Genomic DNA, 13,900 nt, shown 5'->3' with positions numbered 1-13,900 from the left:
CAGAGCACCTGGAGGGCACCCATGGAAACACAGTGAGAACATGCAAACTCCACACAGAAATGCCACCTGGCCCAGCCGGGACTCGAACCAGAGACCTTCTTGCTGTGAGGCGACAGAGTTAACCACTGAGCCACCATGCCACCCTTGACCATAACAGATACTGATAAATACACATAATGTTTCTCAATATAAATGAAAATCCTTGATTTATAGAAGGCAGACAAAATGCTACTCATCTTTGACATGTATTAACTGTCACATCTGATTTTAATTTAACAGCAAGACAGCTGATAACTGCATTTTAACTGAATAGAGAGAACTATGGGATAAAAATAAATCAAGCAAGCCACACTCCAATCTACAACCGTAACCACAAAAAAGCAAAGAAATGAAACATGACAGTCATTAACTCAGCATCAAGACTGATGAATGTGTGGGATACGTTTGAGTCTTACGCATGAAAGCAGCATGGTTCATTTACTCCTTTGTGCTCTCAGGAAGGGATCTCTTGCCCAAGTCATGTTTTTAAAGACTTTCTGGTACATTTCCATCCAGGTAGCATGAAGAAGTCAAGTGCAGGCAGAGCGGGGTGTAAGCAGTAGACTGCATACAGGGGACATACCATAGAATGTTGGGTCTGTGAAGGGGAAGAGGAGGATGAAGAAGAGCAGAACACCAAGCTGGTAGGAGAGCAGGATCAAAGACTTTTGTGGATGCTCCAAAACTGAGCCAATGACTGGAAAACCCATCCGGTTGCAAAACGAGTGGCACAGGACAGGTCCCACAAGATGACCTGGGCATTAAATGATTACTTCACCACTGTGTATGAAATTTGTTACATCCTCCTGAGACCCCGCCCATTGACTTGTGTCCTTTGTAATGGACATTGTGGTTTCATCAATTTTCTTTGAATTTTTTGAGCTACTCTGTCAAGTCCTGTTGTACTGTTCAGAGGACATCCTGAGCGATATGTCATTTGATTGGTGGGCATGCTAGGAACCACTTCTTACACTGCATCCAAAATGGCTGACATACAAAACAGCACATTTTATGAGAAGGAAAGCGCTATGTAAAATGTAGCTTTTTAAATGTTTTTTTACTATTATTATTACATATATATATGTTTATTAAAGTGTCAGGAACAATACATTTAGCTTTCAAAGCTGTTAACTTGTTTGTGTTTCAAAATATCATACTTTTTTAATTGTCCACTATAGTGGACACCAGGACCATCTTAGAGAAGTTTATTTATAAACAAATTTCGAGAGGATCACGTGTTTATGATTGTTCACAGCTGTTCCAACTTTAGCTCATGACTAATTATCCTATCAGACGATCCTTAACTCACTATAATTGACCAGACTTTTCTCATCTCAATATTTTCGTCTTGAAGAACCAACCACCCCCCTCCCCCCCAACCCTACTTTCCCTGCTTTGAAATGGGCGACACGGTGGCTATTGATTAGCACTGTTGCCTCACTGCAAGAATGCCCCTAGTTTATTTCCTTTCCAAACCAGGTGACATTTCTGTGCAGAGTTTTGCTCGTTCTCCCCGTGCTCGCGTGGGTTTTCCCCGGGTCCTCTGGTTTCCTCCCACAGTTCAAAAACAAGCACCCTAAACAATTAGTCCAAAATATTTTAGCCAAGCTCCGAGAACACCTTCTCAGCATCCATATCTGACACTTAGCTACACTAAGCAGGAGGGGAAGTCATCGAGATCTACCTGAGCTCAAACTCCCCTCTCGCCCTGCAACGGGAGGGAGCCCAGGGCTCGAGGATCTTATAAGCTCAGAGCTCTCTCCCGGGACAGCACGCCAAACAAGCTTTATTATCAATCATCAGCTAAGTGTGAACTCTTGAAATGTAAATAATGACTGCATATTGTAGGAGGCAGAACTGAAGCAGAGAGGATTCTTTATAAGATAGTTGAGGGAGACTCTGACTTAGAGTCTGACAATTAGACAATTGGAGAATCAGAGACAATTAGAGAATGATCAGTTTTAAATCGTTTTCATGTTAAATTTGTTTTGAATTAACAACACTTTTTTTTGTTTTGTTTTTTGAGTTCGGCTCTCTTTCAGACTAAACTGTTTCAGGAATTTCAATACAAAAGGAAAAAATGGCTTTTGTTTTGTTTTTGTTACATTAATATTGGATTATTATCCCTTTACAGCCATATCTTGTACAGTTTGGTTGTCTGAGTGCCGGTTGTTTTGAACTAAAATGGTCCTGTGGTCCACTACAGTGGACATGCGGACATGCTGTAAAATTAAAAATAAAAACAAAATGTAAAAACTCTAAATTGTAGAATTTTTTAACTCAAAGGATGTTGGAAATCGCAGAAAAAAAAATTTCTTTGGGTCTCAGGAGGATATAAATAAATTGCCTTGCCTTGCCTTACTTCCTCACCAAAATTGATGTTATTAATTACTCACCCTCATGTCGTTCCAGTCCCCTCCCACATGAAAAAATACTGTAGTAATTTACAGTAAATACTATGGTGTTTGAGCCACACTTTTGTAAAGGGTATTAGACGGTATATTTATAATCATATTTACAACACTTTGTTAATCTTTTTATCATATTATTTGTTTGTAATAAGTATAGTGAACTGGGGGCATCACAGTGATGCAGTGGGTAGCACGATCGCCTCACAGCAAGAAGGTCACTAGTTCGAGCCCTGGCTGGGTCAGTTGGCGTTTCTCTGTGGAGTTTGCATGTTCTCCCCATGTTTGTGTGGGTTTCCACCGCATGCTCCGGTTTCCCCCACACTCCAAAGACGTGCGCTTTAGGTGAATTGAATAAGCTAAATTGGTCGTAGTGTATGTGTGTGAATGCAAGAGTGTGTGGGTGTTTCCCAGTGCTGCGTAAAACATTTGCTGGATAAGTTGGCAGTTCATTCTGCTGTGGCGACCCCAGATTAATAAAGGGACTAAGCTGAAAAGAAAATGAATGAATATAGTGAACTGATAAACTGTCTAATAAATGCTGTAGAACACTTTAGTTTTTACTACAGTAAACTGTGTTGTATTGTAGTGTAATCAACCTATAGGGTCGTATAAATGTACAGTTATTGGTTCATTTGTTTATATTACTATAGTTGTTTGAGTATTATTATAGCAGCTTTAGAATTACTCTAACATATTATTACAAGTACTTTACTATAGCATGGTTCAAAAACCTATAGTAATTACTAAAAGTTACTATAGTATTTTTTTCAAGAGGCCTGAGACCTCATGCTTAACTTAAGATCACAAATTAAGATATTTCAGATGAAATCTTAGAGCTCTCTCCTTCTTCATATACAGCAGCGCAATGATCCAGAGAAATTCAAAAGGACCCAAAAACATTGTTTAAACATTGTGTTGTCTGTGCAATGGCCTAGTGGTTGGCGCGCTGACACATGATGCAGTTGCACTTCAGGGTGTCCTGAGTTCGAGTCCTGGCTTGAGGACATTTCCCAACCCTTCCCCCCCTCTCTCTAACTTTGCTTCCTGTCTCATTACTGTCCTATCTAATAAAGGCAAAAAAAGCCAATAATAAATCTTTAAAAAACATTCTTTGTGACTACAGCGGTTCAACTTTAATTATATGAAGCTCCAAGAACACTTTTGTGCACCAAAAAAACTGTAAAAACCCCTATGTCAGGTATGTCAAATCAGGGTGCACACTTCCTACAGGCAATACAATGCTTGCATGTTGTGTGGATGACTGTAATGGCAACATGCTGTATTTCCTGTGCTAAACACGCACCATAATCAGATGTGGAACAGAAGATTTAGGTGATCAAAATCAGATTTACTAACAAAAAATGTTCATGGAGCTTTGTATGATAACAGATGAACCACTGAAGTCACGTGGAATGTTTCGACAATGATCTGGTTCCTTTTTTGGACTCAGAGTATCAGAGAGCTCACAGATTTCATCTAAAAAAATTTGTTCCGAAGACAAACAAAGGTCTCAGTGAATTGGAATGACATGGAAGCATGATTTAAATTTTATGATTAACTTATCCTTTAGGATTTAAGCATGTGAGACACAAGGCAAATTACGCTGTCTTATATATGTATCATGAATACTTACCCGTCCTTATAAATATGAAGGCAGTGTAAACTCCAAAAACTGAGGTGTAAGTAAACTGAAAAGCTGAAAGATGAGAATGGGATGAAGTTTGAGCTGACATTACATCAAATGTAAGACTTCTGAATGCAGTTTACCTGCACAAACTAGGATGTCAAAAACAGTGTCTTGTCCAAAGCGAAGCTGTTCAATGATATGATGAAAATGGGCTGTGTGGGGTGAAACAAAAAACCACTGTAAGGCAACAGAAGAATTAATGGAAAACTTTAGCCACACATTCTCTGACATGCTGTGTTTTCTTTCAATAGTTATATAATGCCTCTTAAAGGGATAGTTCATACAAAAATGAACATTTACTTATTATTTAATCACCCTCAAGTGTTCCAAACATTTAGGAGTTTCTTTATTGTGTTGAACAAAAAAAGCTGATATTCTGAAGAATGCCAACAGCTTGTAACCACTGACGTCTAAGAAAAAATAAATACTATGGAAGTCAATGGTTACCGGTTTGCATCCTTTTTCAAAATAACTTATTTTGTGTTTAACAGAAGAAAGAAACTCAAACAGGCACGTGACAAGTGAAGGAGGAGTAAATTATGACAGAATTCAGTTTTGGCTTTTAAAGTATCCCTCTTAAAGCACACATACACAGAAGTATTCTGAGTTCACGGCTTATTATCAGAGCTCAACATCGCCATCTGCTGAAAGGACAATGTGTGTTTTACATTGGCATTTTGACATTTTAACATACCCACACCGAAGAAGAGCGGACTGATGAAGATGGCAGCAGTGGGACCAGTGCATGGCACCAACATTGGGATTATACAAGCTCGAAAAACAAACTCCTCTGTTAATGGAGCCACCACATGATTCTTCAGCCATCGCAAATCTTTCACACATTTGTTCCAGGACTGAGAATCTGCTTTACAAAAAAAAAGACATGAAATTAAATTGCAGTAAGAGTTAATAAAAATATTTAATTTAACATATTTTTTAAGTAGAAAGACTGAATATAATAATACCGTTTTCAATTGTAATAATATCGTTTTACACATGCTCGAATCTGACCAATAAAAAATAATTTAACAATTACAATAATGCATTGCATTAAAAGTAAATATACTTAGATTTAATTAAACAAATTTTTAAAAGTAGAATGACTGAAGTAGTATTTGCCAGTAAAATATACTTCAATAATGTTGTTTTACACACACATGCACATAATAAACACAGAGATACATTTATATGTGGCAGCTTATGCTATCTTTACAATATGGGCCTGGCATGAATCAGTCGAACAAATAATTTAAAAAAGTAGTTCAAATAGGTCTTCACCTGTAAAAAAGTGGCCGGTGGCTGGTAAATATACACTTACGTCATTTTATCAGTTACACCTTACTAGTACCGGGTTGGACCCCTTTTGCCTTCAGAACTGCCTTAATCCTTCGTGGCATAGATTCAACAAGGTACTGGAAATATTCCTCAGAGACATTGGTCCAGACTGACATGACAGCATCATGTAGTTACTGCAGATTTGCCAGCTGCACATCAATGATGCGAATCTCCGTATCCACCACATTCCAAAGGTGCTCTATTGGATTGACATCTGGTGACGGTGGAGGCCATTTGAGTACAGTGAACTCATTATCATGTTCAAGTAACCAGTCTGAGATGATTCAGGCTTTATGACATGGTGTGTTATCCTGCTGGAAGTAGCCATCAGAAGATGGGTACACTGTGGTCATAAAGAGATGAATATGGTCAGCAACAACACTCAGGTAGGCTTTGGTGTTGACATGATGCTCAATTGGTACTAATGGGCCCAAAGTGTGCTTAGAAAATATCTCCCACACTATTACACCACCACCAGCAGCCTGAACCGTTGAGACAAGGCAGGATGGATCACCGCTTTCATGTTGTTGATGCCAGATTCTTACCCTACCATCCGAATGTTGCAGCAGAAATCCAGATTCATCAGACCAGGCAATGGTTTTGCAATCTTTAATTGTCCAATTTTGGTGAGCCTGTGCGAATTGTAGCCTCGGTTTCCTGTTCTTAGCTGACAGGAGTGGCCCCCGGTGTGGTCTTCTGCTGCTGTAGCCCATCCGCCTCAATGTTTGATGTGTTGTGCGTTCAGTCATGCTCTTCTGCATACCTCGCTTGTATAACGAGTGGTTATTTGAGTTACTGTTGCCTTTCTATCAGCTTGAACCAGTCAAGCCATTCTCCTCTGACCTCTGGTATCAACAAGGAATTTGCACCCACAGAACTGCCACTTACTGGATATTTTCTCTGTAAACCCTAGAGATGGTTGTGAGTAACAATCCCAGTAGATCAACAGTTTCTGAAATACTCAGACCAGCCCGTCTGGCACCAACAACCATGCCATGTACAAAGTCACTTAAATCACCTTTCTTCCCCATTCTGATGCTCAGTTTGAACTGCAGTAGATCGTCTTGACCATGTCTACATGACTAAATGCATTGAGCTGCTGCCATGTGATTGGCTCATTAGAAATTTGCGTTAACGAGCAGTTGGACAGGTGTACCTAATAAGATGACCGGTGAGTGTATGGTTGTATGTTTGTGTGTCTGTGTGTCTGTGTGTCCACATTTTCTCCCTGACTCACTTAAACCTGCATTAACATCATGAAAAAGTCCTCTTGGGCTTTCAACTGCCAGCTGGGTCAGAGGTCCAAGAAAAAGCACCTGCACAAATTAAATAAACAAATACACACAATAACCAGAAAAGCTATTCTGTATGTACATAGTCCTCAAAGAAAGGTTCCGCCTGGGGTCATTTCTGGTTCAATGCTTAGTTCACCCAAAAATGAACATTCTTTATTTAATTACTTACCCTTATGTTGTTTCAATCACCTGAGATTTTCGTTAATCTTCAGAACACAAAATAAGATATTTTGGATGAAATACCAGAGCTCTCTCTTCCTCCATAGACAGCCATGATCAAGAGAAGTCCAGAAAAGGAACCAAAAACATTGTCAAAACATTCCATGTGACTTCAGCGGTTCAAAAAACAGTAAAAACAACTTCACTTTTGTCTTCTGCAACAGGTCACAGCCCACATTTATTACAGACAATATGATAAGTCAGCAGCACAACGCGTTTTACGTATAATCAGTGGTGAAAAAAGGAGTATTGAAAAACCATACTTAGGTAAAAGTACTATTACTTGCCTAAAAATGTAGTGCAAGTACAGTAAAAGTACCTGTTGTAAAAATTACTCAAAGTATGAGTAAAAAGTAGACCTTTCAAAAGTACTAATAGTAGTGAGTATTAGACTGTTAAAAGCTGATGCATATACATGTAATTTTTGGATGTGTGTAAACGTAACATTCTGTAGCGCATTTAGTTATTGCCCAGCAGGCACACAACACAATAAGACATTAATATTAGGTTAGATTTAAGTTGTGATGTCAGGTGACCAAAATTTAATGTCTAGCCAGCGTCTAAGGACAATGTCATTTTGATGTTTAATATCGACGTGAAATGATGTTGATATTTGGTTGATTTTAGGTTGTGTTAGAAAGTGACCAAAATCCAGCATCGAGCCAACATCTTAAAATAACGTCATATTGACGTCAAATACTGACATTTATTTGTCAGGTATGGTGACTTAAATCCAACATCTGATAGACGTCATAGTGGTAACGTCCACACAACTTCAAGCTGTAACATCATGAGACTTTAATATTTGGTTGATTAGGTTGGTCGTTGGACATTGATGTCGGCCTGACGTTGAGTTCTGAAGTCAACTCAATTTTATTGTCCCCACAAAGTTTGGGTATAATGTTAATCTGTTGTCATGTTGATGTCCTGTACCAGCTGGTTGTTTAAGGCCATTTCGTTCATCATACAGTAAACATCCATCATCTTCTCATCAGTGGCATGCATCTAAACAATCTCTAGGTCAATACGTGTAAAGATTTTGGACATCTTCTTGAACACTTTTAATGCTCCCAAACAGTTTGCTGCAATTATAAATCGTCCATGTCTTGAGGTAGTTCAGTATGATGCGATTTACCTCTTCTATGTGCGAGAAATCACAGGACTGATTTTTCTAATCCCCATAGGCAAGAAAAACAAAGTAGAGACTGCAAGGAAAGTACCAGAGTAAAAGTACCAATACAGCACTAAAAATGTACTCAAGGGAAAGTAAGAGTACACATTTATAAAACTACTTAGAAAATTACAATTCCTGAGAAAAACTACTCAATTACAGTAATCTGGGTATTTTTCATTTGTTATTTTTCACTATTGTGTATAATAAACATGCACCTCAATCTGAAGCCAAAACCAGCCAAACAAAGCTGTTTAAACAGTATTTTGGCTGAAGTCACGTGGAATGTTTTGACTGTTTTGATTTCTTTTCTGGATTTTGAACATCTTTGAGCTGTGTCTGTCATTGGAGGATGAGGAAGTTATTGATAAACCAGAGTCTCATGAATGAAAAGCTATGAGGGTGAATAATTAACAACAGAATTTTCATTTTGGGTGAACTAACCCTTTAATAGGAAAGTGGTTAGTTAGTATAAGCTATAAAGTATATCGGTTAACTAGTATAAGGTAAGGTCTGGTTTATAATCAGGTTGCACATTACTGTACAAATTGATTTAGCGGAATTAGAGAATAATAAGAAGACAGAAATGGCATACCATAGTAAGTGTCAGTGGTAACACAGCAGCAGGCACAAACCCCTCCAGACGAATGCCTAGAAGTTCCCACAGTGGTGGACTTGGCTGTAATAAAAATATTTATACATATATTACAATATAGAATTTATAAAAAAAAAAGTAAATGAATCAATACTTGAGACAGGAGCTTAATACCGGAAAAGTATAATCTACCTGTCAACCCAGACTCACCCTGACTTTCATTGAGTGTGTCCAGGCCAATACAACTAGTGGTGCAACAGCTGACACACATAAAACACTGGTGAAACGTCTTTTAATTGTGTTTGGGTGGTCCCTAAAGAACATGCAAAAGACAACAGAGCATAAGGAATCAAATGAACATTTCAACTAAACTGCTGCATTTTATCACTACCTGGGTAAGCTGCCCTTCCATACATACAGACTCCCAACATACAGACAGGCAAGCAACAAACAACACATAACAGAGATCCAACACTCTCCTGCAAAAGTGTCTGAAAGAGTTTTGATTGATAACATTGTCCGTTGTTCTAAAGCAACATACTGCTGCTGTGAGAAAAGAAGATAACAAGCTTAAGCTGCTTTGCGGTTCATGACGTAGCCTGCGTTGTCAAGCCTTAGAGCATTTTCTTTCTCTAGCACGTTTATGTTAATCTAATAGATATCTTCTCTTAGGTGGTCAGATATTCTTTAAACATCTAGTTGATTAAAATGGTATAATTATAGCTAGTTTTGTAAGACTTTTAAAGAGCCCATATTATAGATGAAATAGGGTCATATTTAGGTTGTAAGGGTCTCCAACAACAGTCTAATATGCATGCAAGGTCAAAAAACACTTTGATGGTCTTATAAACTGCATTTATTTTTACCTAATTATCCCAGCGACTCCCATATGATTCGTTCAGCGATTCATTTGTTCCCAAACCCATCCTCAGCGCGAAGCTAATCTGCGCTGATTGGACCGATGACAGCCTGCTGCGATTGGTCGACAACACTGACAGCCTTCAGCACGAGGCAGAGTGAAATGCCCAGCTGCTAATCTACAATATAAAAGTAGTCACAGTGCACACACGCTTCATAGTGGATTTTGGCTGCCAGTGGGTGAATGTAAACAGACGATGGACTAGAAAATACTGACGACTATTTTATTGAGCAAAAAGTCCAAGAACTGGCGAGGAGGTCACAGTCTTCTTGCTCTTTTCTCACACACACACACACACACAGGGCCTGCGCGTCCATAGAGAAGCGGCTGAATAGAGAGGGCGCGGCGCTCAGTTATATACGCGAATACCCGTGCGTTACACACACGAGGAGACACAGACACACACACACACACACACAGAGGGCCGGCGCGTCCATAAGCGGCTGAATAGAGAGGGCGCGGCGCTCAGTTATATCCGCGAATACCCGTGCGTTACACACACGAGGAGACAATAATATTGAGCTGAAATATTTTGAAACTTGTCCGTTGCATGTGTGTAAGCAGCTGACGATCCGTAATCAAAGCGGCACGCGTCGCGTTTTCAACGTGGCTTTACACGCGATATGAGAATATAAAGAGTTAACCTGATACAGTACACGCTGTTACAAGTAACAAAACACAACTAAATACATCATGTGCAAGATAGAGTAAACGAGGCAATAATTTTAATCGCACTTACTTACACTTGTGAAATGGGGGTAGAAACTGATTCATGATGCACTGATCCATCAGTCTATACTGATCCTTCCTTTAACAAACTGATGAAGTCTTCTTTGAAAGCATATAGTTTTCATAAGCACTCAGAACTGCTCAAGGCTGGGCTATATTGCTGATGTTTCATCTTTGATTAGACTGTCCATAATATCCATCTGCACAGCGTGACTTCATTCGACCAGTGTCTGTGTGTGTCCCTGTGTGTGTGTGTGACTTTTTTTTTCTGTTAGTGGGCGGGGCCGCAGGTTTCAAATCTCCCGGGTTTGCGCGCCCAACTACTTGTGTTTCGTAGCTGCGTCATCGCGAAACACCTAATGACTCGTTATCAAGACGACTCGTTTGAAGCACTATGAGTCGACTCTTTTATAGATGAATCAATAGTTTTAAACACTGTACACTTACAGATTTAAGCCTTAGCTGGATATTTCACTTTACTTAGAGCTATGTTACACACTACAGGGAAGGGCATTTTCAAAAACCCATAATATGGGCTCTTTAACTTTTTATATGCACTAGGGCTGCACGATATTGGAAAAATTTGGCATTGCAATATTTATTCCCTGCGATATATGTTATTAAGAATAATACATAATAATCCCACCCGCTTTACACAATGGAGGGAATCTCCATATGACAGCAGCCATATTGCGCCAGACCACACACCACACGCCAGCTGATTGGTGGAAAGGAGACAATGAAGCCAATTATGATATGGGGATGGTTAGGAGGCCATGATGGACAGAGGCCAGTGGGCAAATTTGGTTAAACCCCTACTCTTTTTCAAAGAACATTCTGGGATTTTTCACAACCACAAAGAGACGGAACCTCGGTTTAACGTCTCATCTGACGACATCTCAAGGACAGCGCTCACTGAGCAGTATAGAGTCCCCTTCACTATACTGGGGCGCTAGGACCCACACAGACTGCAAGTTGAGCACCCCCTGCTGACCTCACTAACACCACTTCCAGCAGCAACCTATCTTTCCCATGTGGTCTCCCATCCAGGTACTACCCAGCGCAGTCCTGCTTAGCTTGGCGACCATGTGAGAGTTGCAGAGAGCTAGCTGCCAGCATATTGCGATAGAAATATTATTTCACCAGATGACTTAAATAGCTTTGGAAAGTCATTACTTTAGATTGATTGGGATGATTTTGTATGGGAGTGATATATAAATATGTTTTATGTAATTTATGATATATTTATATATACATATATATATATACACATACATAAAATAAAATAAATAAGCTACTGTCATAAATAAACACAATGGAGCAATTGTTAAAGTAAAATAAACAGTGCTTCATGGTTTTCCAGAGAAAGTCTAACAGTATTCAGAAATTAAATAACCAAATATAAAAGAGCATTGCAAAGTCTTCATATAAATAATTCAATAAAATGTCTTCTTTTTTTACTTTATGCTCATTCACATAGGCCAAAATACATGGACATTTTAAGCTTTCATTCTATAATGGTTCAATTCTGCTGTCTCCACAAATCTCATGTGTTTAGATCTGTTGATTTTAGTCAGCTACAATCTCAACCCAGCATTGCATATCCATGTGACTATTGCGGATGCACACATTCTGATCTCTGGGTCATTATCACTATAAAGTGCCTTTGAGATATGTATTCAACACAGATTGTACCTGCAGCTGGCAAAGTGTTTCCCTATTTAAGCTCTTTGTATACATTTTAAAAGCTATATTTTTAATATCTAAATTTTTAAAATTAATTAATATTTCTCTATGACAGGGTGGACATGTTAATCTTGACAACGTTCAATTTCAAACACAATATGAGGAAAAATAGGAAACATACGTGTAGATACTTACTGTGTGCACATCAGATGTTTTAATCTCCTCTGAAGAAAGGCATAATGGGCATGGGGATGCCAAAGAGTACATCAGAGGGTTTCTTAAAGGTGCATTTATCACATCATGACAGGGTGGATAGCAATTTCAAGGACACAAGCAAAATGATTCATAATAATATAAAAACAAAATAAAAGTTATTAAAATGACTTATTTTATCGAATAACTTGTTAGAAACAATAAGAATATTTTTAAATCTTTTTGATTTTATCCAGTTTAGCTACTTTTTAGACTCGCTGAATTTGGCAGCGTGTGGGACATGGCAAAATCACATCCATTCAATGAAAGAATATGGCAAAAATTGACAAAAGCATATTTCAAAACACTTATAATTCTACCTGCATGTGTGTAAAGGTTTAATCAATTTTATTAAAACTTTAAAATTTCATTACTTCCCATTATGTTCATATAGGACTGTTGCAATCTTGTGGGATATCAAAGGCACTTAATAGTGATAATGACCCATCCATGCTCAAACAATACTGTATATTGTGCAGCCCTAATATGCACAATGTTTCAAAAACTAGTTTGTTTGTTTTTCAGGTGAGACACTATTGGGAAAAACTGATTTTCATGCACCTCTCAATTCTAAGATTTGTGTCTGCTTTTCATAAAGTGTTTTTCAGTCTAATTGAAAGCAAGCATTCAAATACACTTTAGTATTTATTTTATCACACTTTATCCATTTGTGTCAGTAGATTTCAAATACAATATGAGTTGTTTTCTCATAAGTCCTAATAAATCTCCTCTTTAGCAGCACTTACATTCACCTTCAGTTTTATTCATATCTTCTGAAGGATTTTACAGAACTTGTTCATACATAATCTGCCTCGTTGTATATTTCATTTTATTCTACTTTATCTTGACCAGCGTGTTCTTCTGAATTATGAAGTGATAAAAATAAACCCAAACTTCTCTCAGTAAAAAACTTTTGACGCTTTATAGTCTAGTGTCAAATAAACAAACCAATTTTTTGAACCAGACTTGATACAACATTCACTTTTGTGCAAGAAATTTATGCAAATCAGCGAATATTTAATTGAATAATGCATTATCTGCATATTTTAACATTTAATAAAAACTTGCTTTGGTTGGATAACTTTTACTTTCTTAAGAATTTTATTCACCTGCATTGTCTTGCCTTTAGAGGAAGTGAGACAAACATTCAGACTTCTGCTAGATTATTACATTGTAATGGCATTTGTTATTACAGCTGTTATGAATGAGCAACGCGGACAAAAAATAATTTAAAAAATACAAATATATTTATTAGCCAAAAACAAAGACATATTCCCGTAACAACATCTTTTTACAGTCTATTATGGTAACAACCCGCCAAAATACGACTGTGAAGTCACAAATGATAAGGGTCCAAAACTTAAAATCTACTAAAAATCATTTCAGTTGTTTCAGGTCTTATTTAGTCCGAATTTATTTCCATAATTCTTTTTAAAACCACGCACGTTCCTTAAGTGCAGCTTTCATTTTTGCATGTGCCAACCAAAGCACCTCTTTTGTTACCATTTAGCCCCCGGACTTTTATTGTGAATCTGAAGGCCGATCTCGCGCGCGATTGTGTC

The 13,900-nt window shown here is 38.1% G+C and overlaps 1 protein-coding gene across 1 annotated transcript; it reads right to left on the bottom strand.

Moving 5' to 3' along the window:
- Positions 1-511: 511 nt before the first annotated feature.
- LOC130215055 (CAAX prenyl protease 2) lies at positions 512-9,268 on the bottom strand. Its single transcript, XM_056446943.1, has 8 exons — positions 9,144-9,268; positions 8,963-9,065; positions 8,753-8,836; positions 6,710-6,788; positions 4,832-5,002; positions 4,218-4,289; positions 4,084-4,146; positions 512-793 (listed from the first exon to the last, which is right to left on the bottom strand). The coding sequence occupies exons 1-8, from the start codon at positions 9,266-9,268 to the stop codon at positions 570-572; spliced, it is 921 nt and encodes a 306-aa protein (XP_056302918.1). The 3' UTR covers positions 512-569.
- Between the last annotated feature and the right edge of the window lie 4,632 nt (positions 9,269-13,900).

Source organism: Danio aesculapii, chromosome 21 (assembly GCF_903798145.1).
Source record: "Danio aesculapii chromosome 21, fDanAes4.1, whole genome shotgun sequence".
NCBI lineage: Eukaryota > Metazoa > Chordata > Actinopteri > Cypriniformes > Danionidae > Danio > Danio aesculapii.
The sequence above is the reverse complement of the archived record's forward strand: the minus strand, read 5'-3'. Positions and strand labels throughout refer to the sequence as shown.